This window comes from Aulonocara stuartgranti (assembly GCF_965226115.1).
Source record: "Aulonocara stuartgranti genome assembly, chromosome: 11".
NCBI lineage: Eukaryota > Metazoa > Chordata > Actinopteri > Cichliformes > Cichlidae > Aulonocara > Aulonocara stuartgranti.
Genome location: NC_138947.1, coordinates 24,744,265 through 24,768,833, shown reverse-complemented (window position 1 = coordinate 24,768,833; position 24,569 = coordinate 24,744,265). Strand labels below are relative to the sequence as shown.

General features: G+C 39.4%; 2 protein-coding genes across 2 annotated transcripts; both read right to left on the bottom strand.

The window, feature by feature from the left end:
• Window positions 1–875: 875 nt before the first annotated feature.
• LOC309717252 (terminal nucleotidyltransferase 4B-like) lies at window positions 876–10,038 on the bottom strand. Its single transcript, XM_082551683.1, has 12 exons — window positions 9,117–10,038; window positions 8,885–9,008; window positions 6,510–6,556; window positions 5,661–5,781; window positions 5,478–5,585; window positions 5,241–5,369; window positions 4,862–5,075; window positions 4,421–4,547; window positions 4,195–4,307; window positions 3,890–4,074; window positions 3,558–3,686; window positions 876–3,424 (listed from the first exon to the last, which is right to left on the bottom strand). The coding sequence occupies exons 1-12, from the start codon at window positions 9,809–9,811 to the stop codon at window positions 2,963–2,965; spliced, it is 2,454 nt and encodes an 817-aa protein (XP_082407809.1). The 5' UTR covers window positions 9,812–10,038; the 3' UTR covers window positions 876–2,962.
• Window positions 10,039–10,804: 766 nt separating this feature from the next.
• Window positions 10,805–22,985, bottom strand: ice1 (KIAA0947-like (H. sapiens)). Its single transcript, XM_082552120.1, has 20 exons — window positions 22,717–22,985; window positions 22,473–22,531; window positions 21,297–21,408; window positions 19,408–19,484; window positions 19,130–19,167; window positions 18,961–19,043; window positions 18,750–18,826; window positions 18,560–18,597; window positions 18,368–18,450; window positions 17,239–17,275; window positions 17,042–17,098; window positions 16,840–16,923; window positions 16,379–16,728; window positions 13,345–15,987; window positions 12,878–13,040; window positions 12,448–12,608; window positions 12,176–12,366; window positions 11,916–12,016; window positions 11,722–11,820; window positions 10,805–11,495 (listed from the first exon to the last, which is right to left on the bottom strand). Exons 1-20 carry the CDS (start codon window positions 22,804–22,806, stop codon window positions 11,314–11,316), a joined length of 4,725 nt encoding a protein of 1,574 aa, XP_082408246.1. The 5' UTR covers window positions 22,807–22,985; the 3' UTR covers window positions 10,805–11,313.
• Window positions 22,986–24,569: the final 1,584 nt, after the last annotated feature.

Genomic DNA, 24,569 nt, shown 5'->3' with positions numbered 1-24,569 from the left:
TTCTTAACGTAGTATAAATGTATTTATTTTTTTGAAATGCGCTCTTATCTAGAGAAAGATATTCACTCTTTGCGAGCATTACATAAAGACAAGTGCCCCCTTTACTGCATGCAGATCTCAACAGGTGAATGCTAACTGGAGGCGCCTTCTGTTTCCCCTAAGGGCTGACATGCTTTTAGGCAAACCATGTAGCAGCACAAACTGTGTGAACAACCACTGTGTGGAAAGGCAGCTGAATTTCTCATCAGTGCATAGGCCAGATCCCATGAGCCCTATGATCTAATCTAGTAAATAGATCTATCAGGAACAAAGAACCAACTTTTAACAATATTATGAACTGTAGCTGTGCCAAAGTAATCATTACAAGCCGTAGATTTAAAGTCTAATTTCCTAGTGTCTTAGTCAGCTTTTTTAAATGAAAGACTAAAAGGGGGCATCCTCGTTGCCCCCTTTTCCATTGCTTTAATTGAAATAAAATGACAGTTTCAGCCACTAACCCTCTAGTGATTAAACCTTTAGATGAACCACTTCATTGAAGCCCCTTCTTCCCATTTCCCTGCTGACAATCTGAAAGCTAATGACTCTGGAGCAGCTACACCAAGCAAATGATCCAGCAGTGCCCCCATGAGAGACTTTGTGGGATTACAATATACTTACATGATATTGAAACTATGAAAAAGGTTTTGATTGTTGTAGTATCTTTTGCACAGGTGACTGTGTTATGAAAAATGCCTCAACTACATGAAGAGTAGTGAGAATTACTTCTGCAGGAAAAATTGCATCAAAGCAATTGAGAGAAAAACTAAATTAGTGTGTTTCCTTGGACACAGTCACTTTTTGAGTATAGTCCACAAATTCTCTCTCTCACACACAAATGACTTTTGGAATTTTAAAATGTTTATTAAAAAAAATAGAAAACTTGTATTTAAAAAAAAAAAAAAATAAAAGTCAGTTGCTTACACAATACAACCAGCCATTAAATGTACAGGAAGGAATGAGCTGGGGGGAGATTTGGTTCATGTAACAACCTAGATTATCGTTTAAACATATTGCTAAAAAGCTGCACTGGGGGGAGGGAAAAAAAAAAAAAAAAAAAAAAAAAAAAAAAAAAGCTGACAGCATCATGTGTCCATCAGTTTGGTACACGGCATGTTACAATAATCTGACTTTCGAAACACGAGACTTTAAGTGATTTTTACTCTTGCCTCAGCCAAAAGTCTTGTAACAATAAATCTCTGGTTTGCCAAGAACAAGTCGCTATGTAAACTTTAGCTGTGAAACTGTCTTTGAAATACTGACTTTAAAGATGGCAGAGGAAAACCTCTGGAAAAAATACAAGGCCCTCTTGCACAAATCAACTATTCTTATCAATTTAGGGGAAAAAAAAAAAACCAAAACCCACACACACCTCACGCACATGCTGCTCATGCTAACAATCACTGACTGTGATCGGAGTCTGCTCTCAGAGCTTACATCTACAAGCTGTATGGCAAAAATAAAAGTCCAACAGTTTTGTTGCCACTGACAAAACACAAAAGGCTCTGACTATGTAACGGAGGAGGGTCAGATTTGGTCATTTAGAAAGGCAGTTACATTGTTGCTTTAACAGAATCAAAAAAGATATAAGGCAAGAAAACAAGCACTTTGCTGGTAATAAATAGCACCAACTTTTCTTGAACTAACAAGATATAACACTGCTAAAAAGGTGCATTTCCCCAACACAGCCCATCAAGAGGAAATACTAATGAAGAAAGCAAAAACAAACCCCCAAATTAAGTGATATGTTTAAAATGAGAACCAGTGGTGGGAGGAGCTATATTTGGACAGTTGGGAAAATTTCAAGTGGTCATAAATCAATGGTAAATGACAATAGTTATGTGTTGGCATCATGGGATTTTTGGCACATTTCTCACATTACACCATAGCTCCCTCTTGTGTTGGAAAGCTGTAAACAGACAGTCCTAGGCCCTCAAATCCTATTGCACAGATCAATGGAGGCTAATATAAAAAGCAACCTTATAGTGGCGAGAACTCCCTTATTAAAAAAAAAAAAAAAGTGGAATAAATTAAAAACTGGTCAATATTGCACAGAAATGCAACAGACATAATATAAGGTGGCAATGTTTACAGTACAGAACAAAACAGAGGTGCTAATGTGTGTGGGGGGAGGAGACATTAGTGAGGGGAAAAGTTTTTAAAACACAACAACCACCCAATTTAAAAAAAAAAAAAAAAAAAAGGGAAGCAGACAACGGATGATGCCCAACACACACACAAAACACTTCGTACATTCAAACAAGTCATCACAGTTTGAGCACTTGCGATAAGGTCCATTTTTGTGCCGTCACACCAAAAACACTGTCAGCGTTGAGCTGCATAGGTAGAAAGGTAGTGCTTCGATCCAGAGTACAAGTTGTAGTAATAGCCCTAGCTGTAGGGGCTCTTCATGAAGAGTTCAGCTAATAGGGTGTTGCATTCACAAGATCAAATGAGCCCCCAAACCTGATGAGATGGGCCCCGACAAGAGTCAAAAGTTCAAGAGATGCCAGGCTCGATGAACCAGTTCAGTAAAATGGCACACGATGTTCAAAAAGGTCCGAGTTCCATGGAAACTCTACTTGACTTGAGCTGCTCAATAAACTAGGAAGTAACACTGATGAGAAGGTGAAGTCTGGAAAATCCTCAATCAAGTCTGTGCTGGTGTGCGTCACATTGAGAGAGGGGCTTCTGACTTCAGACAGATGTAACAAAATGAGTTCAGTCATGGATTTAAATTCAGTTTTCGGACAGGAAGTGTGTGGCATAGTAAACCGACTTGGGAATGCTAGCACGATAAGGTGCATTTTTGACAGCCTCCCATATCAAGATTTCAAAAAAAGAAAAGTATCATCACATGATCACTTTGATGGTTGTAGAGAGGCCTTCAGAAACCAGTTGGGACAAATACTGTAGGTGTATTCTTTCATCTGATTTGGTTCAAGGCAGGAAAATTGTCCTTCTTTTTGCGTCGACAGGCGTTACGGCCGTACTGCTGCTGGTTCCTGAAACCCGATGTAGCGTTATGAACTTGGGGAACAAATCTGCGCTGAGGACTGAAGTTAACGTGACTTTGGCCTTGGAGGTTACTGCACTGATTGTGCTTGAAGACAAGTTTGGGATGCTCCAGTGAACCGTGGGAATTGGATCCCATGGCATAAGAGCGGCTTTGCAGTCCTCCTACCTGAGGGTGGTGAAGTTGTTGTTGGTGGTGGTGGGGACTTAGGAGAGGGCTGGTAGAGTTCATGTATTGTGAGATTTGAGGGGTTTGTGGTGCGACTTGTGGCGAATGACGGTGCACAACGCCGATGGAAGGAGGAGTCTCGTGGTAGAAGCGGCAATCGGAGAGATGGGGCATGGCTATGTTTTCTGGGAGGGACATCTGGATCTGAAAAATTGTGGGGAAAAAAGAAAAAGATTGAATTTGGGATTCTTTTAAAGCATTAAAGGGCATTTGGAAAAAAAAAAAATTGGACTTTGCCTTTTGAAATATAAATGTCAGTATGAAGAAACAGACCGACCTGATGCATTGTGTGAATAAAGCCTGCTGGATGCGCAGTCCTCAGGTTAGTAGTCATCTGAAACATTGACTGGAAGGTCAGGGGATGGAATTGGACAGTAGTATTGGTGCCGTGAGGGGATTCAGATTCCTAGGAATGTCCATATACAAGTTAAGAAAGCCAGACTGACAAGAGAAAAACCTTAAACATTTGGACTATGATCAAGTTGTGATGGAACATTATAGTTGCTTTGTCTATGTGCTTTATCTTTACATATTTTGAATTGCCACCTTGTGTGCCAAAGTGGTTGTCAAATAATTTGGTAAAATGAAGAAAAGAATATTTGCCCTTACTATGTCACTTCCCGAAGAGGAAGAAGAGGAGAGCGAGCAAGCAGAGGATGACGACAAACGGTGATGGGGGCTGTTAACGAAAACTGGAGATGGTGACGGGGAGTCGGTACTGAGCGGGGAGGATGAGTCTCTTTGATCTCCACCCAGCATCAGCCTGGCCAGATCCTGTTCACAAGCCTCAACATCTAGGACCAAACAGATTACGGTTAGACTGCATTGGGTATATTTGACACATTTTCCTCTTTTCAGCAACATCAGTTATTGAAACTGAACTCCAGTTCATGTTACGCGAAGCAGGCACTAACCAGAAGTTGAAGACAACATTCTGTGGTTTCCCAGCTTGGCACCCCACTTCTGGATTGTCCAGTCCCTGTATTTCAGGACCTCTTGGCTGACTTTGATGAGTCTTCCCAGAGTACTGCAACATAGAGAAAGTAAAATATGACTACTTAGAGAAACACTGTAAAGATTAAACTCATAAGGAAAGGTTACACTTTCCTTATGATTAGGAGGGGGTGGGTTGGCACAAACCTGTCACAGTCTTTGTTAGGGTATGCACGTGAAAGTGGAGAAACACTATGGTTTAGTACCATGTAGGCAAAGTCAAAAACCTGCTTGACTTGCAGAACCCCATATGAACTTCTGCCCACGTCGTTGCCTGTGAAGATCACAGACACACACGCACACACTCGATTAGTTGAGCATTACAAGACGGACTCTGACAGCATGACACATTTTGGCGTTCATATATCAAATGTTTTGGGATGTACAGCAATCATTTGCCTCCTCTGCACAACTTTTATTGTTACTGAACCCACAGGTGATTATACTGAAGCTCTTTAACATTTTTATTTCCCTTCACTTTGGATTGCCCTTCCAGCAGCCAATAAATACCTGTGTTTTTTTGCTTTTGCAGTAATGTCTTGTACAAATTCTATACACATTTGAACATTTTCTTTATTTTAGTCTGACCTGGTTGGACTGGATCTTCTATGCAGAGCAATGATGGTCTGTTTCCATTCTCCATTTCTTTGAGCATTTCCTCCTTGCACAGGTAGGCTCCTCCATTTTTCACTCTGATGGCGGTCTTAATGTAGTCGAAATCACGGCCGTACAGTGCAAAAAATTCAATCAGCAGGATGCCCAGGTTAATGTTGGGACGGCTCGTGTCTATCCGAGGGTGTAGCTGATTAGCAGGACATAAAGAACTTATTACCTTTGCTGTGTAACACGTTACATTTTAACAACTTTTTGGTCAACTTTTACAAAATGTTTTTATTTTAAATAAACCAGAGTGTAGTTATTATCAACTCTGGAACTAATCACTTTGCTGATGAGCATCACTGTGTACCTGCAGGAAGCTGATGGCCATTAGTATAAGACTGTATGAGCTAATGCCTCCAGTGAAGACTTCATTCAATTCTCTCTGCAACAGGAACTGCTTCAAAACGAAGATTAAGGGTGGCAGAACGGGGTACTTCTACAAGAAAAAAAATAAAAATAAAACAAATTAGCAGAAAAACAAAACGATCATTTACACAAACTCATTTTTTTAAAAAGGGAAAAAAGTCCGTCGTTAAAGGCTTACTTTAAGGTAGCTTTTGATGAACTGTGCTGCTTTGACTGCAGTCTCTACATTAAAGCTGATGTCCACTTTGACCCGTGTTTCACAGTCTGTAAGCTTGATGATTGGCACCTAAGGAAATGTCAAGAATTAGTTCACAATTTGGCAATGCCAAAATTAAAAAGCCAGGATTCTCTCTCGACTTACTGTAGCTTTGTCAAGGAGTTTGATGGGATGTGAGCCGGACACATTGTGTTTTTTCAAGGCTTGCTCCAGTTCTTGCAGTGGAGGACGGTCCCACTTTCCGAACACCACCAGGTCAATGTCACTAAGGACGCAGCAGAATGAAAGCAACACAATTTCAAACGGTTTCTTTACACGTCTCTCAGACACACACCAAATGGTAAAAATAAATAAAAAAATAATAGCTACAACAAGACAAAAGAGAAGTTACTGTAACCATGTTCTAGTCATAAAACTTTAATCTTATCTGCACAACAAAAAGGCTTTTGACTACATAACATATGTACAAATAATAAAGAAAGCAGCAGTGATCTCTGCCTGTTGGTTTGTGTACACATGTTAGAAAGACAGTTTTATTTCATAACCAATATTTAATTGTTCAGGCAGTTTAATTTTCATTGCTGAGCGAGTATTATGTGAATCCAATGAAAACAACCATTGCACAAAACAGATGCTGTATGTACTCACTCCAAAAATCACTTCATTTGCTAATGCGATACAATGTTTCCAAATAAGGCTGCTGAATATTTTAAACTCCTGCATATTTGCTGAAATGTCACTCCCCCTCAACACTCTTCATTTCTGTAACTCAACTCTCAGGACAAGACCTTGAGAAATACAATGCATACATAAAAAACTATAATAAACAGCATCTAGTTCAGTGTAAATTCTAGCAGAATGAACACTGAATGCAGTGTGGCATTTTAATACTGACAAAAAAAATGGTGCTCCTACTTCCTAAAAAGCAGCGCATTTTACAAGTAGCCCGTGTAAGGTGAGAGTGTACGGCAACGGTAATGCAACAAATGTTACCTTGTTGGAAGATAAACTCCAGTGCTGAAGCTGCCAAATATCTCCACCTGCAGAGGACAACATAGGTTTGGTTTCAAGAGCCATAAGCATATCTGAGGTATTTGCTAGCTTGACCTTGATTTTGAGCTGACAATGTGGAACCTTAAAAAATAAAATAAAGACTTCAGTGTAGTTACAATTAAGGCCATACATGGCTGTTTTTCCCTTTATACACCACCACAGTGGGTTATTAAAAATAAAAAAGTAATTTTTGTTTAGTTTATTTATTTCAAGTGCTGAACTTAATTGGTAGCTGGTCATTGAATGTGAACATCATTAAACTGACAAACCAAAATCAACACATCAGAGAGATGGCAAAAAGTTTAGAAGAGGCCGAATCAACAGTCAAGCACGTCATTCAAAAAGAAAGACCAGCGCAGGCTGGGGATGACAGAGTTTGATGGTTAAGATAAAAAAATAAAATAAAAAAACACAACTTCACAACATCTGAGTCCTCTCGAGGAGGCAAGTCTATCAACTGACAAGGTCAACAATCAAGAGAGACCTTCATGAATACAGAGGGTATGGAACAAGGCTCAAATCATACACTCGATAACATGGCAAAATTAGACTTGACCAGACAATATCTAAAGAAAAAGAAAAAAAAAGGCTGCTCACTTCAGGAAAAATTAATTCACGATTAACTTGTATAGAAAGATTGGAAGAGAAAAGTACCGTATGCAGAAGGGCAAACTGAAGCATAACACATCAGCTCACAAGCATGGTGGAAGCATCATCATGGCACCAGCATGTATGGCTGCCAATGGAACTGTCACTAGTGTTTACGGATGATTTAACTGCTGACAGAAGTAGCAGAAGTTCCCGTTTAGCAAGCTGTTATTTATAATTTTGGAGAAAAAAAAAAACAAAAAAAGATTTGCAAACTAAATTTGACCTTGCAATCTTTTTGTGTAGTTTTAAGCCATTTGGATAAATAAATATTCATTACTTAGCAGGTGTCTCTGAGTGTGCAACAATACAGTCTGGACACAGCTTGCCATCCAAGCCTGCTAGCATTAGGTGACAACTTTGTGCTCTACCATTCTGCAAATATGGCCAATTCTTGACTTAGTAAAAACAATAAAACTCAGTAAAAAAGTAAAGGCCAAGCCAGCTGCACTGCTATGTGGGGCAGCACATCCAAGAAGGTTTAACTCCAGTCTTACTTGAGCAGAACTCTAATATTTCTGAGTCTTTTACATAGCACTGATTCGCAGATATCTGTATCTGTGCTGCATCCACAGTTTATGTATCCAGCTTGTTGACCAGGCTTTCTACTGTTCTACATACAGTGTATGGTCAAAATACACTAATTTTATGTATTAGTCAAGATGTGCAATAAAACTATTGCCTCTGTAAATGTCTGGTTTCTAGAAAAGAAAAAAATAAAATAAAATCACCACCAGGGATAGGAGGAGTAACACAGAATGATCTTCAGAGAAAAGAAAGGAAAAGAATCCAATTCACAGTGAGGCCCAGTGGGATTTCTGTGGGCCAGGATTAGTTCAAAATGTTTATAATGTGTAACAAATGGCTCTTTTTTTGAGGGGGTGGGGTTCAGAGTGCACTCTGTTGGCAGTATACAACGGAAAATAATTTACTAATGTTACTTTGGGAATGCAGGCAATATGAATGAATGATTACATCTGGCCAAGTCTGTTTGGACATATAGCGTAAACGATGCTGCTGACTGCCTTCTGCATAAAGCAGGACACACAAATGTAGTAAAGTGCCAAATGTAATGACTGCTGAAACCATGAAAATCATAGGCCTGATTTATGCAGGGCATCACAAACAAAAACAAGCTGCATAATTATAACCATAAAAAAAATAAAATAAAATTACTGAATACACCAACAGCAAAGAAAAAAGAAATTGGATTCTCATAAAGTTAAGTGCAGGGCAAAAAGATGCCCTTTGTGACCAAGGCAGTAAAAAACGCTTGATTGGGGTCATCGCTGTATTTCCTCAGGCTTACAAGTACCTACGTTTGAAATATCCCTTCTGTTCTAGCATGTGTCCGAACATTTGGATGCCAGACAAAGAGTGGGAGTAAAGGTTAGTTTTTTCCAAATATATCCGACTCGTGTGTTCAGTGTTACTCTGGAAGCAGGGAGGAGTACTCCTGAATTTAACAAGAATCTAACATCAGCTTGTCTCTTGATTAACTTTAAGAAGCTACTCTGATACTCATAAGTCAACATACTTGGCTTATGAGAGGGTTGGCAGCACATCACAAAAACAAAAGTATGTAAAACTGAGCATCCAAACCCCCACCCCATAGTTACCTGTCCAAAAGGTGTGCACAGGTAAACATCTATGCTGGTGACACTCACCTGTACTGTGGGCCACAAATCTTTGATAATCCCCTCTATTCTGTTCACTACATCCCTTCTCATTGACTCTTCTTCTGGTTTTGGTGACATGAAGCTGAAGAAGTCCATAATCTCTTCGTGAAGACTAAAAAGACGGAAATAAAGTGTAAACCAGAAGCACATCTATGGTGAAACACTGCATTTGGATAAAAGAAAAGTTTGTCCATACCCCCTCCTCCCTCCTTTTCCTTACCCATTGATGCCCTGGCTGTAGCGCCTGGTTTTCCACGGGCTACAATCAGAGTCTGGATGATGTCCATTGGAGTCGAAGCACAGGAGGGGGTTGATGCCGTGGAAAGTGTTGGCCCTGTTCAGGTGCTTCCTGCGGCTGGATGAATGTGTCTGATAGTGGTGCTTGTTCCCATGCTGATTTCTTATCCCAGGGGGGGTGTGGTCGGTAGATTGTGGCATGCTGCGCCAGTATTGCTGAACAGTGTGAAAAGGGGTTAGAGGGTATTGCTGTCGGAGACTGTTCTCCTTCAACTCCTGCTTGCCGTAGTGCAAGAACTGGTTAGCCTCTTCTGTAACGCTCAAATTGTCGATGTGCAGGCAGGAACCAGAGGGCGAGGAACTCTCGGCCTCCGAGTCCAAAGAGGAGGAGGACGGCGACAACGAGCCCTTCCTCCGGACACTTTCCCTCTCCCCGCTGCCGTCTCGCTTCGACAGGTTCCCCAAAACTACCATCGGTGGCGGTGCTACATTTCTGCAATACTCACCGCGTGAGTCCGTGGAGTTTGCGCTCTGCGCTGCAAAGTTACGTTGGTGTTGAAGGCGGCTGTCGATACCGGAGCCTGCTCCGAATTCCTGAGGGGTTCGCCAAATGTGCATCCACAGGGTACTGGCAGGTACCTTCTGCTCCGGCTGGATCCAAGCGGTCCTGGGATCCATTGGACTCAGAGTTTAACGGGAACCCCTCTTCTCTTCTTAAAATGGCAAGCAATGTAACAAATGAAACACACTGCAGTCAAGCAAACTAATAAATCCTACCGCGCTTATTCACTTATTATCCTCTCAGGGTTTCATGTCCGGAAACGGGTTTGGTTTTCCAAGCGGCTTCGCTAACTCCACTACCCTAGTAAAACAGCAATATGGCGCACCCAGTAGCATTCAGCATCTACGCATGTCTGAGGGATTTAAATCTTTGAACACACCCCTCAGCCCCGAGAGAGCGGTAAAGCTAACAATATACAAGCCTCACAGAACGGAAGCTGGTCCCTTGAAATTTTACTAAATTTAATTATTTTATTTTGACGCACTAAAAGTAAATGAAAAAGAAAGAAAATAATATGAGCTAATTATTATTTTCATTATTATTATTATTTCCAGTTAAGGCGTTCTTTCTGTTGTTGCTATTCTTAGATTTGGCACAAAGCATGCTTTTGTTTCTATTAAAATATTTCCCACTATCAACGACTAAAATAGTTTTGATTTATAAAACTTCTACGATTATCTGCTCCTATCATAACAAATTGTATGGAGGTTAAAAAAAGAAGTCCTAATTCGTATGAGCTTGAACGTTATGATGAATGTAGCTATCGAGCGATTGTAGATTTTATTTTGATAGGCAGCCCCGGAAATGGCAGCTCTTACAAAATTTCCACATTTGATAAATCTGAACACCGGGTATGATAAAACATGATTGTTGTAGTGGTTTAGTAGTCCTCGGGTATTACTCTATTTTAATGAGTCCTGACGTTTGCAAAATAAACCTCACTGTTCATCAAACTGTGAACGTTTTACTTTTTTAGTTTCAAGATAATTTTTTATAAAAATAACAAGCTGATCCGATAGTATGCAGCATTCCCAATAGTTTTGAAGTATGTACACATCACTGAGAAGACCTAGGTTAACAGAGACTGCAGCAAATGAACACAACTTGGATCCAAATTCGGACATTTTAATTTGAAAACCGCCCCCCCCCCCCCCCCCAAAAAAAAACAATTAAATAATCTCTCAAGCATTTAACTGTACAACATATTTACTTTGGCAATCCTATTTTTCATGAATACAGACACTGATGCTACAACTGTAAACTTCAGCAGAAAAACATACACAGCAACACCACACATATACACACTGTACAGTACTTTACAGCATTAATCTGAGTATAACAGAAGTTATACCAGTACATTTGCTACAGGCAAAGTTTCAATTTAAAAAACAAAAACTGCTACAAAATTCAGAAATATAAACATTTTTATATAATTTTAGAGTAGAAGTGCACATAAAAAAATTAAAACAAAAAAGCAGTCTGCTGGACGTTTTAAAATTTTAGAACCACCAATTTATAACTGCTTGTGAGTCACCCAATAAGTTTAAATCAGCGCCAATTTATGCGTCTGTTTCCAAAAAAAAGGGGACAGACTGTCATGTCTGTGGATTTGTGCACTTTAGCTGTTGGCTTGTCTGCAAATAGAGGCTAGCTGGTTAATGCAGCTAGTGACAGCAGGAGGGACACTTTGAGATGTTTCTCCTCTCCATTCTGCAAGAGCTTCCAGGGCTTGTTTGGGGTTGCATGGAGACAGGTCATAGATGCAGTAGATGGCTGCTAATTGCACCTCCCATGGCACACCTGCACACATGTGACATAATATAATTAGAACTGTTACATGAAACCCTTCCTTTTAGCGGCAAATCAGCATGTGCTTAATGGCACAGAAAATACAGATAGGCAAATGTGCTTTAACATGCCTGAGACAGAGAAATATAAATCTTGCTTAAATCAACACTACACAAATTAAAGAGATACCATGTTAACAAAAACATTGTATTCCCTTCAGTATGCAATTATGTCCTACCTTCAGTTGGTCCATGCCTACCAAATGTATTGATGACATTGGCAATAGTGACCACAGTAGAATTACACTTCTCCTTCAGCCCCAGCTGACCAAGGCATCCTATTACAAAAACAATTTAATTCATTTAATGTAATTTCCAACAAATCCCTCCAGCTTAAAGCTTGATAACCAAATAAATTTAGGAAACATCTGACCTATGAGTCTGAGCACAGTAGCAACAGCCACATCAGAGATGGGCTGTTGTTGCTGTCTTGGCTGTGTTACCCAACTGTTCATCAGTGGCCACAACTCCTTGCTGTCAAAGAAAATGAACAAGTTAAGCAGAAGCTATGTGCCTTCAGGAGCCATGTTGGACATGGCTTTTTACATCTTATTTGCAAGTCACATAAAAAACAAAAAACAAAACCCTCACATTATTATTATTACTACAAGACAGAAAAACAAAATAACATACCCTAGTAAATTATCATAGGTCCACTTCCACTTCTTGTTTGTACAAAGCAGGTGCAGTGCATAGACATGTTCCCAAGCCTCGGCTCCAAGGTCCTCCCCGTACCGACTGTGTTTTGTGAAGGACAAATTTGATCCCGATCTGATCTCAGAAAGTGTTCTGGAGATCAGCTCGTCAATGTCACAGGGAGGAGTCTGTAGTGATATGGGAAGAATAAGTTTAAGAGGGCACACACTACTTGATTTAAAGAATGCATACTCGTAATCAAAAAATACCTTGTTCCAGCCAAGAAATGCTAAAAGGCAGCTGAGAAGCTCTTCTGATGCTCTTAGTTTGGTGACGGCATGAATGGCCTGGGACAGAGAACTGGTGTGTGTGAGAAGGTTGGGCCATGTTGTCACCATAAATAAAATCAGCTTCGCAGAATCTGGAAAATCTGCAAAAAGGATGAAATAAAGAAAATAATAGCAATATTGACTACAAATAAGCTTAAGTAATACATCACAACGAGTAGAGGTAGTTCTTTAACTTTAGCTTTCCATGCCGTCACTATGTTTTCCAGTTAAACAACACCAAAAATCAAATTAGCTATCACGTATACAAGTTCTCTTAAACTGTCATTAGAATTATTTTTAAATAAAACCATGTTAGTGTAGAAAAGCTGTGTAAAGCTTTTATAAATATGGAACAACATAAAATGCTCACTTTCTATTAGGAGGCTGTAGGCCAGGACACGAGCCTTTTCCACATCTCTCCTCTGCCTACAGAGCCCAGTGTAGACTCTGCAGAGGGCCTGCACATAGTTTCGACTCAGGTCCATTTTCCCAGCTTTCAGTTTGTTCAGGATGGCCACAATCATGTCATCTGCCTAAAGTGTAAACCAAGAGAGACAGAAAAATGTCAAATTACACACAAAGAACCTTCTTACTAGTCAGACATTTTGATGAGAGGCAGATGTGAACTAATTGCTTAATTTTGCTGACATGAAACTACCTTCATACTCGTATGTGGCAAAATTTACAAACAGGAAGGAGGTAATACATTTACTGACAAAAGGGTTATTAAAAAGCATTGTAGCAGTAGAGTGCGATTGTTTTATTTTCAGCCCAGTAGATCCTCCAACCAGAAATTAAAAGATAAAAAAATGTAAGAACAATAAACAGTCTACTAACTGAGTTGCTCTGGCAAACTTCAGCGATGACCTCCTTCTCCTCATCTCTTAAGACAGGCTTTTTGGGAAGGTTACCAACATGCAGATGGCTCCGGATCACAGGCAGCAGATCAAAGCACTGGTCTTCAATTTTCCTTAAAGAGTTAACTATAAGATTTTTCTGTGGATGTTCTACAGATTTCAGGTGTGAAGAGGTTGTCTCAGTTTTCGGCTGTTCTAGTGTCGGATTCTGGGCTGATGAGGTGTCGTCTCCACTTTTTGAAGAGGAGGCAAGCACCTGATTGCGAGTCACACCAGCAGCCTGATCAAGCCTGAGACATTTACTGCTTTTAGGCTGCAGCATACCGATGGCAGGCCTTTTTTCTCCCCTCACTTCAGTCTTTGTGAAGGCCGTTGAAGTGGAGTTTATAGTTTTAAAGCTAGACTTCTGACTGTCGGTTGTCGGTAATGTTCTGCCCTCGGATGAGCAAATGTTGAGATTGACATTGCCTCTAAGAATGCTCAGAGTACGAGCCCGGGCAGAGAGCTCTGGATACATGGTGTCGAGAAATCTCATGGAATTCTCCTGAGATGGCGTCGTTGAGGATGATGAAGGAGAAGAACTCACTGCTGTCAAAGGCAGGCGACCAGGGACTGGCACAGCATGTTTAGGCGTGGCAGAGCCGAACTGAAGTGGTGATGAGGGGACTCCATTTAGAGGGAGTGGGCTGTTTGTGGATAAAGAACTCAGCTGATGACGGTTCGGTGTTCTGTTAGTCTGAGTAGGTGAAGTAGGAGATTCAATTCCATCCATGGGTGAAGGAAATAATAGTTTCCCAATAGCCTGCCTTGGGTTGATAGATCTGTTCGCCTTCGGAGGAGTCTTCAAAGGGGTAAGGAGACGAGGAAGTGGAGGACCCATTTCGCCGCGAACATTGCTTATGCACTCTGGAGCCTGAGCTTCAGCTGAACTTTCTCCTGAGGTAGTTTTTTCCTCTCTTATTAGATTTTCAGGCTCTACCGTTTGCAAGTCCAAAGATTTATCTTTTCCTTCTGTGGCAGGATTCTGAATTAATGGAGTAGTATCACCTCCATTCATTTCATCCTGAGCCTGGTCTTCATTAGTAGCACTTTTGGTGACACCTTGTTCCTCTAAACTGAAAGAAGGCGATTGTATGTTTGTTGAAATAATTTCTGTCTGAACATCAGCATCCAATATTCCTGGGTTTGGCTGAGTGTCCAAAGATGCCAGCTTTACAGTGGGCAAAAGACATGAGGGACTCAACTGCCTGCAAAGAGAATGTCTATCTTCTTTTGAAGCTTTACAGTTTACAGTATTTGTCTCTGGGGAATCAGGCATCGTCTCCAATGACGTACTACTACTGGTGTGTACTTTGTGCTGAGGAAGATCTTCAACAGTAGCTTTTTCAATGTCACATTCTTTCTCTAAATATGGAAAAGGAATTGGTTTGTTTGTTGAGACATGGTCTATGTTAACATCAACGTTCAATTTTCCAGGATGACTATCCAAAGCCTGCAGCTTTATAGAGGCTAAAAGGCAGGAAGGACTCACTCGCTTGCAAAGAGAATGTGCACTTTCTTTCAAAGATTCACAGTTTATAGTATTTGTTTCTTGGAAGCTGGTAACTATTTCTATGTCAGCATCCTTTTTTCTAAAAGGTTCAACATTTGCGTGGCCAGATTCCTGATCAGCACCGGACTGGTCGTTTTCCTTCTTTAACAACGCAGATGTAGGGGGTGGAGGTATATTATTACAGGTTGATGATGCAGGCAAAGCTGCCACATCATCTTCTGCAGTCCTCTGTGCATTCCCATCCTCCTTCCCAAGAAGTTTGATGCTTTCATCAACTTCCAATTTCTCTTCAAGATGTTCATTAGAGACAGCAGTGATGCTGTCACTGCTGCCTGATGAACTTTGAGTATGTTCAGGTATATCAGAGTCCTTGCAGCCAGACCGTGTACTGTCCTGAAGTTTAAAAGAATCCAGAGTATTTTTTTCAATGTCTGAACTATTTTGTGTAGCTGCAGCCACGATGCCTTCCATAGAGTCACTTATTAGGGCTGACTCTCCACCATCAGGAGCAACTGTTTTGTTATCAGTAATGTCACTAGGGCTCATGTCAACATCCATGCTTGTTACAGTCTCTGAGAGATCACTATTTGCATCTTCTAAGGCATTTTCATTTTTAGAGATTCTACTGATGCCAGGATTACAGGATAGAAGTGTACTTTCAGTAGGTAATGGCACAGCCTCAATCAATCCTGTAAAACTTGATGTGGAAAACGACGATGATGGTGGTGATAACTGTGCAGATGATGGCTCCTGTTCAATCAGCATGTCGTTTTGAGGACGTATTCCTCTCACATCTGTAGCGATTTTGTCAATAACTTTAGGAATGTCACCAAACTTGGTTGGTTCAAAGTCCTTTTCATTGGAAATTTCCCCCTCTCGCTCGTCTGCGACTACCGACAAGTCTGCATTCTCCTCCATTTGAAGTGCAGCTGATTTTGGATTCCTTTGACTTGATGGTGAGGTTGCAATGTGTAAGGTCTGCTCTTGTTTAAGAGCAGGCCGGTCCTCACAGGGTTTAGAATGACTTTCATTTTCTCGAACCTCCATTTTCATGGATTCCACCTCAGTGTTCTGAAGGAAACAAGAAAGCAAGAATGTAATTTAAAAGATATTATATTTATCATGACCTAAGAATAACAAGGTTTATCAAAGAGTAATCTTTCTAAGGTATTTGATTTTAAATAGTTAATCTTACAGGTTTTATCAGCTGATGACAATTCTAATTAAAAGGTATGTGCAGCCACTACAGCTTTGAAACCTTTTAAGATACCAAGAAGGACTTCAACTAGTGTCTGACCATACACACGTTTCTCAAAAACAAACTTTCACATTATATTAAAGACTTTCCTTTAAACTACTGCAGTAAACAGAACACTGTGTAAAGCCATAAACAGGAAAATCAGCACTTTGATCAACAAGCAACAACAAAAGCCGTTCATATTAGATCTAACCAAATTCTCACCAAATCTGGAAGTGGTGAAATACTGGGAGGCATGGGCTTAAACAATCTGATAATCTCTTCAACAGATAATGTGTCCATCTCCGTAGATGACTCAGCAGTTTTGCGTGCCTTAGGTGATCGCTTGCTCGTTTTTGGAGTGCCTGCCTGCTTTCTTTCACCAGAGCACTGAAGAGATGCTTTGTGCTTGATGGCATCCTGTGCGCGAGGAGACTGGTTTAATGGCGTACAAGTTGCTTTCGCTGGAATGTGGAAACTGTGGGGTTCACTGATCTTCGGAGAACCAAACGGGGACATTTTACTCAAATGAGAGTGCAGTGTGGCTTGTGGAGAGGAAGGAGGAACTCTGGACTCTGAAATTAAAAGAATAAAAGAAGATATTGTGTATGTAGAGGTGTAGAATTGTTAAATAAAAGAAAAACAAACTGAAAAGACCGTATATGCTGTTATGTTACAAACAATACCGTGAAAGTGCAACTGGTTTACAGACGACTCCTGCTCTGGGTCTACACATGCCCACAAGTTCTCTAGCAACATCCAGAACTTTTCTGCAACACACGATAAAACATAATTGCAATTACAATGTAAAAATCAGGCCGCTTTGGGGGTTGGTGTATGCACGCAGCTTTTCAAATGAAATCACAAAATCTGTAAACAGCTGCATACCTTTGTCAATTTTAGGCTCTGCAGGCGCACTTGCTTGAGTTGTTGTGCTCCTGTATTCTTGAGAGATAATTCAGATATTGTTTAAAAACAGATTTTAAGTCAGGAAATGGATGCTGTTAAAAATTAAACAGACAATATTATTGTTTCCTTTAATGCTGAAAATATTATCGTTAATAATTTTCATTGTTGATTTTTACCTTTGTTCCTTTCCCTTTCCAGTTTCATCAGTCTCACCTACAAAACAGAAACGAAATTATACACAGATAATGGTCGGATCCTATTCCAGAAAGCAGGCTTAGCTAGCAAACTTGAGTATTCTGATCCAGAAAGCCAGTGAACTTCAACTCTTACCAGGGTAACAGACTGAACTTAACCTGCTGCTGGCAGGTTTTCTATAGCAAACTCTGATTTCTCTTTGACTCTCCTTTTCCTGCTGTGTCTGAACCAGCTGACTAACACCCTGATTCATTTCAAAGCACAGAACACTGTACTTAATATGAGCGCTTTTACAATCATCCAGTCTTCCATATACAAGGATGGAGACAGCAATTATATCACTGATTTATAATCAGCTCAGAATAAAATGTAGTCTCCATCCACTGTGTGGCTCTAATGCAGCAGGATGACCTGGATGACAGAGAACCTTCAGAGACATATTGCCGTAATCTAATGCAGTAATGCAGCTGTGTCTGCTCCAGAGTTTTGGCTATGTGGATAACCATCATGGTCGGCATTGACATATGCTCCTGGTGCGACCTAGATCTCGGCTCAAGACCAGAGGTGACCGCAGAGACCAAGACCAAGACCAGAGCGCATTCGCCGCTGTCGCACCCTACCTCTGGAATAACCTCCCCCTAGCTATTCGGGCGTCTGATTCAATTCAATCTTTTAAATCTCAATTAAAAACTTATTTGTTTAGCCTTGCTTTCCCCGTCTCCTAGAGCCCACATTTTTACTGTACTGGAACTTATCTTTATCACTTTGTTAATGTTTATAATGTTTTAACCTTCAGCATTGTGTGTGGACTTTACTGGTGCCTACTATGCCTGGTGTATTATTGGTTAGTTATGTCACCCGCCTGTTAGTATATTTTATTTGTATTTTGTGCTTTATATTTGTATTTATTATTGCTCTTAACTCATTCTGTGAAGCACTTTGGCATACCTGTGGTTTTTTAAATGTGCTATATAAATAAAATTGTATTGTATCGTATTGTATTGTATATGTTCATGAAAATTGAAAACTCAGAGCTGTCGAACCTGTACTCTGGTCTATCATACTAGAAAATATTTTACTCCATAACATTTGTAAAGGGCTTTACTGCACCTGTAGATCGTTGATACTTTTCTCTAGTATGGTCTTCTCTTTGGTCAGTTGGGAAATTTTATGCTTCTGTTGGCAAACTGAATCTAAAAAAAAATATCAAAGAAATCACAGCTTAGATAGCAAACAAACACATAAAAGACTCAGAACTTATTAACAGCAACAAAATATTTAGTAAAATTTGATTTTAAATACCTTCAAGAATTCTGATTTTACTTTCAAGGCTGTCCTTTCTGTTGATGAGAAAACAACATGGAACCTTTTTTCAGTGCAATTCATTTTAAAAGCTTTGCTCAAAAAAAAAAGAAAAGAAAAAAAAAGAAGAAGAAGATGAACCTCAAACTGTGACTAATCATATATTTCAACAGCTCGTGCAAATTCTTACGTGCTTGTCATCTTGGCGTTTTCATCCATGAGTTTTTCAGCTTGCTCTGCTTGTGCCTGAGACTTCTGCAAGGATGTCTAAACAAGTGACATTTTTTTATGAGTTTTAGCAGATTTATGTAAAGCTACTGTGAATGCTAGCTGCATTTTTGTAAATTATGATATTAAACTAAGGTCAAACAATTCATTTGGAGAGCATTCCTTTAGTTTACCTGAGATATCAGCAAATCGTTTTCCACCACAGCCTTTTCTCTTTTCAGCTGTGCATTTTCAAGTGTTTGTTTGTCTGCCAAATCTAAGAAAGACAATTTAGGACAAATTCAATCAATTACAATTACAAGTCTTCCCTGGTACAAATCACACCATGCAAATGCAAAGTACCTTTAACATTTTTTAGCTGGTCTTCAAGCTTTTTGTTCCTGATGAAAATGGAAAATGCCAGTTAGCATTTTAGAATGATAACAACATTAATAATAATGATAATACTGTTGTAGCGCTTATCAAATCCAGTGTCACAAAGTGCTTTACCAAAAAACAAAACAAAAATAAACAAAGAAAAAAAATCCCTTCAAAATGAAAGAAGATTAATAAAAACTAACAATTCCAAAGCAAAAAACATTATTTGTACTGTTATGACCAAGACTGGATCCAGTACATACTCTGCTATTGTCTCGCTTTTTTCCACCTTCAGTTTTTCCACCTCTTCAGATAGTTGTTCATACACCTTAAGAGCACTCTGTAAAAAAATAAATAATTTGTGAATAATCAGCAAAGGCCAGAAACTAATGAAATATTATGAGTGTGAATTATTTGGTGTGTAGGGCTGTTCAATTAATCGAATTTTAATCACGATTACGATCTGGGCTTTCAACCATCATTAAAAATGACTGAGCCGATTATTAGCCCCTCCCTCATGCTTTACTCTCGCGCTGCTCCGTGTGGCAAATCCAGCGCACCTCTCTGATTTCGAACACGCGTCACAACAATTAAGAGCAGCGGTCCCCAACCCCCGGGCCTTGGACCGGTACCGGTCCGTGAGTCGTTTGGTACCGGGCCGCGAGAGTTGAGGCTCAGGTGTGAAATGTATGGTTTTCAGGGTTTTTATCGGTTTTCAGCGTTATTTTGTTATCGTTTTGATTGTTAACTCGGTTTTCCTGGGTCTTTTCACGTGTGTTATGAATAAATCTTTTTTTCGGTACCGGTACTAGTTTTATTTTGTTGCATTTATCCGCGACACCTTAAAGGCCGGTCCGTGAAAATATTGTCGGGCATAAACCAGTCTGTGGCGCAAAAAAGGTTGGAGACCGCTGATTAAGAGGACCCGAGGGAAGCTCAGAAAGCTAAGCAGAAGTTATTTGGAGAGGAGAGTGACTGCCGTTGGTTGAAAAGAGAGGTAAAAAAAAAAACTTCAGTGGTGTTGCACACTATTTTATATTATTTTTTAAAGTCATTATTCAATACATTGTTATTGTTAACCCTTTAAAGCCGGTCAGAGCCGCACGTTCCGTTTTGTGTAACTATTTTTAAATCCCTGTAGAACCTGAACCACGTAAGCTAGCGCAATATTTCTTTTTGCATATGAAACCAGAGGAGTTGTACTTACATCTTATGCCATCAGCTTGTCCTCGGTCACGGTTTCCTTCCACATAAAGCTTTGCAAAAACTGCATAAAAAGCGCTTGCAGCAACAAAAACATAATATTCCAGAAACACGCTTTGCTGATCCGATTACCTGTTCATACCACTTCCCACAGTGAAACAGACGTCAGCGTGAACTATCGCATGTCCGCCATTTCCTGCCCGAAACCGGAAGTGACGTCATTTTCGCGGAAAATGTAGTTTTTTACTTGTAGGCCTTAAAAGCCTATACAAGTGTTTTTATAAGTCATGTTTGACTTTTCTGAATAGTTTCTGGGATGCTTAGAACTCTAATTGCACTGCTGGAAATAGTTTATTTTGATGCACATGCTGTTTTCTTTGCAAATTTGCATCATAGGATTGTTTTTTTGTTTTTCCTGCAGTATATAAAAATTGGTGTATCTCCAAAATAAAACTATGAAGACACTCAAAATAAATTTCCTGTTGTTGTAAACTATTTTTTGCAACTTTTTTGTATTTAAAGTTTTGAGGGATAAACCTCTTAAATTTCTCCAAGTAGAAATATATGTAAAAAAAACAAAAATGATTTTCAATTTTTTTGTAGTTTATTGCACTTTTTTTGCAATTAATGTAGTTACTATGTACTTAATGCATACATATTATTAAAATATGGGCTATAACAGTTGTATAGCAACTTGAAATGCTCCCACAAATGGCACTACAACATGTAAAAAAATAATATAAGCTCTGGCAGACTTGGTTCTATAGTAGGTCTTAAAGGGTTAAATAAATATCGTCAAATAATCGAGATCTCAATTTCAGTGAAAATAATTGTGATTATCATTTTTGCCATAATCGAGCAGCCCTATTGGTGTGAAAACAGTATTAAGAGTCAGACATATGATTACAGGTTAGGACATTTCATAAGATTGTAAAGTGTAACCGCTTACTTTCTTTTCTTCCAGTTCTGCTTGCACCGATTCATAATCAGCCGTCTTTTTCTCCAGAGTAACCAGTCGGATCTGAAGCTCTTCCAGCTGCTGCTGAAGCCTGATTGTGTCACTGCACATAACAAGTTGAGAACATGGATCCATGTGTTAAACCAATTGAATGTAGCAAAAGAACAAAAAACAACCCCAAAAACATTTTATGTTTTATTAAGTCTACAAATTTTCATAAAGTAACAATGTCCTGAAAGTGAATGGATATTGTTCATGAAAGCTTAGTTCAAAGATAAGAAGTTTTTATATACAGTCACACCATTTATCAAGGTGTCTAAGTGAGAGGATCACCGTCTTAATTATCTGAGTAACACGGGCATAGAAAGTTTTACTTAAACCGAGACTTCATCTTTTTTTGGCTTCTCTCTTTAGCAGTTGCCACAGATGATCACCTGCTTCCATAGCATCCTCCTCTGTCACACCAAACCACTTCATGTCCTCGATCACTACATCCAGCAAACTTTGTTGCGGTCTTGCTCTTTTCCACCTGCCTGGAAACTTCATCTTCAACATTCTTTGTCTAATATATCCACTCTCTCTCTTTTCCATGTCTTTGCATCATCAGCAGTGCCAGTCATACCTTATAGCAGATCTCACTACCATATTGCAAATACCTCCTTTCATTCTAGCTGTGATCATTCTGTCATCTCCACCCACTCAATCCTGCCTGCATTCTCTTCTTCATTGTCTGTTGCTTTGGATGATTGACATCAAACATTAAAACTCATCCTTTTTCCTAGTCTACTCCTTGCAGTTTCTCTCAATGTCTCTCATTCACACAAATGTATTCTACTTTATTTGTACAGACTTTCATTCCTCTTCTCTCCATCCTATATTCACAAACAAACAATGCTTTGCGAAATGGCTTTAAAACTTATTTTAAAAAAATCAAGTAAATGTATAGTCACTTACGAACATCAGTTCCATTAGAAAGCACATAGGGAGAAACTTTGGACAAATTATTGTAATTTCAGCTAGTTTGCTTGTAGCTGATGACAGCCGCCATGTTTCAGAGCAAATCAAAACACACGAGTTTTGCTTGTATGCTGAATACCGCAACTACGACCTGTTCACGTCTCAACGTAAGACATATTACCAAGGCAATAACCGTCCGTTGGTACTTACTCTGAAACCGCTATCTTCTGTTTTAGTGCCAGGAATGAAGACACATATTCAGCCAGACTCTGACGAAAGACAACAAAACAAACAGGGGACATCACAGTTAGTAAATACTTATCAACACGTTAACTCCACAAGATAAAAACACATTAAATCGCTCCATAATGTTTAAGATCTGGATCGAAAAGATGATGTAAAGCACTGTAACTGATTTCTCGGTAACAAAAAAGCCCCCCAAAACATCACCGACCTGCTGCAAAACAGAGCAGTTTTGACAGTTTCCAGTCGTCGCGTCCGCGGCGATTGCCAACGCTTTGGACTGATTCTCCCCTGGCATCATAGTAAGAAAAATCCCACCGATACCCAGGCAGCCTTTACGTTTTATTCTGAAAACGGAAAACTTTCATATCTTAGTGTCACAAATTCCACGAAGGCTCCTCTATATTCAAAACAACTTCACATTTTCGCGTCTCCCACGTTGACCAAGGACCCAAGCGAAGGACCCCTTTAGCGGTAGCTTTGCAAAATGCCTGTCGCCGTGAAATATAAGATTTCTAACTAATAAGTTCAGAGCATAATCATATTATATTCATAAGTTACGTATTGAATTGAATATCGGTAACGCGTACGTACGAAATTAAAATAATTTTTACCGCTTCCTTACCGTGATGCCTCCTGTTGTTCAAGTTTTTTCTTCAGGCATTTCAGTCTCGTTTTCGTCAAAATAAATTTGTTTGTGTAAGTATCAGGAACGAACGAGGCCAGAGTAACCGTTTCCTGTAGTTTTAACATGATATAGTTATATAACATGATATAGTCTGTTTTAAATGTTTTTTGTTGTTGTAGTGTTTGCCAAGATTTGCGAAGCCCGAAAAAACTATTTTCACTCTGTCAAACCCACTGTCAATAAAGTGGCGACATCTGCTGGACAAATTCTACATATTGGCTTCGTGTGTTTAAATTTGAAAAAGAAGTTAACACTCAATATTTACGTGTATGTGTATTATGTGTATATTTTTCCATGAATTATCCGTGTAACTACTGAGCTACTTAAAATATAGTTCACAGCCTGCGTATTGAATTCCGTTTTCATGATAATAATGTCACGGAATATTGGTCACGTGATTTTTTTTCCCTGCGTAATGTCCACGTGTTGACTCTGAATGTTATTAAGGTGGAAGAACTGTAATTTGTTAGGTAGTCAGACTGTTTTGTCTTCAAAGTCCTACAAAACACAAATAACAGTAAACCTTTATAACAATTGAGGGGGGATGTAAAGCTATTTCATTATTCAGGTTCTCAACGTTGATATCACTCCCTGGTGGTCTAGTGGTTAGGATTCGGCGCTCTCACCGCCGCGGCCCGGGTTCGATTCCCGGTCAGGGAACTCAGCTTTTTCTTTCGTCCCTGTATAGCTTCCCAAAATCGTTGCAACACATTAAACTACACTTACAGTAAAGAACAAGGAGTTGACTGGTTGTCAAGTTATAACACAGAGAAGCTGGGATTTACTCCATTTCCCATTTCCTACCAAGTCCAAGAGCACTGTTACTCTGCTAACAGTACTTCAGCTAAATAGTTGCCTATTCTTCAAAAATCTAATATAAAGAATATTTAGCGTCATATTAAAATATTAATCAATACCCCAAACCCATTTACTGACACAGAACGTTGCACTCACTCCATTTTCATTTACAAATACAAAGTTGCAACATAAAAAATGCATGTTACCCACCAATGTCAAGCACCATATATCACATATTTTGACATTATATTATTATTAGTTAGCAGATATAGTCAGCAGAGGGTGCTATTGTACTAATAACAGTTGTCGCACTGCTCTCGCTCCTTCTCAAACCCACACACTAAACCAGTACTTTTGTTAGGTATCATAATTTCAAGTTTTTTTAAAAAAATACCACTTTGGAGTTCAGTGTTAATGTCATATGTTTTAATAAATGAAGATTTCTAGTTGGTGTTCTCCTTTTTGAAAGTTCTATCAATTTCAACATAAGAAGAAACACCTGAAGACACCGTTGTAAATGCCATCATGATGGAAAGACCCTCTGACTGAACCTTCTGAGTTGCCTCAAGGCAAAGGAG

What these genes read in the sequence shown, in the direction of transcription:
- LOC309717252 (XM_082551683.1), bottom strand. Translation starts at nt 9,811, where the DNA reads ATGGATCCCAGGACCGCTTGGATCCAGCCGGAGCAGAAGGTACCTGCC. An exon ending in TGGCCATCAGCTTCCTGCAG is followed by an intron (nt 5,076 to 5,240) that starts GTACACAGTGAT and finishes CCTGCTAATCAG; the next exon opens with CTACACCCTCGGATAGACAC. An exon ending in CCTCTTCGGGAAGTGACATA is followed by an intron (nt 3,687 to 3,889) that starts GTAAGGGCAAAT and finishes GGACATTCCTAG; the next exon opens with GAATCTGAATCCCCTCACGG.
- ice1 (XM_082552120.1), bottom strand. Translation starts at nt 22,806, where the DNA reads ATGATGCCAGGGGAGAATCAGTCCAAAGCGTTGGCAATCGCCGCGGAC. An exon ending in ACGATTTGCTGATATCTCAG is followed by an intron (nt 18,827 to 18,960) that starts GTAAACTAAAGG and finishes TCACTTGTTTAG; the next exon opens with ACATCCTTGCAGAAGTCTCA. An exon ending in GGAAAGGGAAAGGAACAAAG is followed by an intron (nt 17,099 to 17,238) that starts GTAAAAATCAAC and finishes TTATCTCTCAAG; the next exon opens with AATACAGGAGCACAACAACT.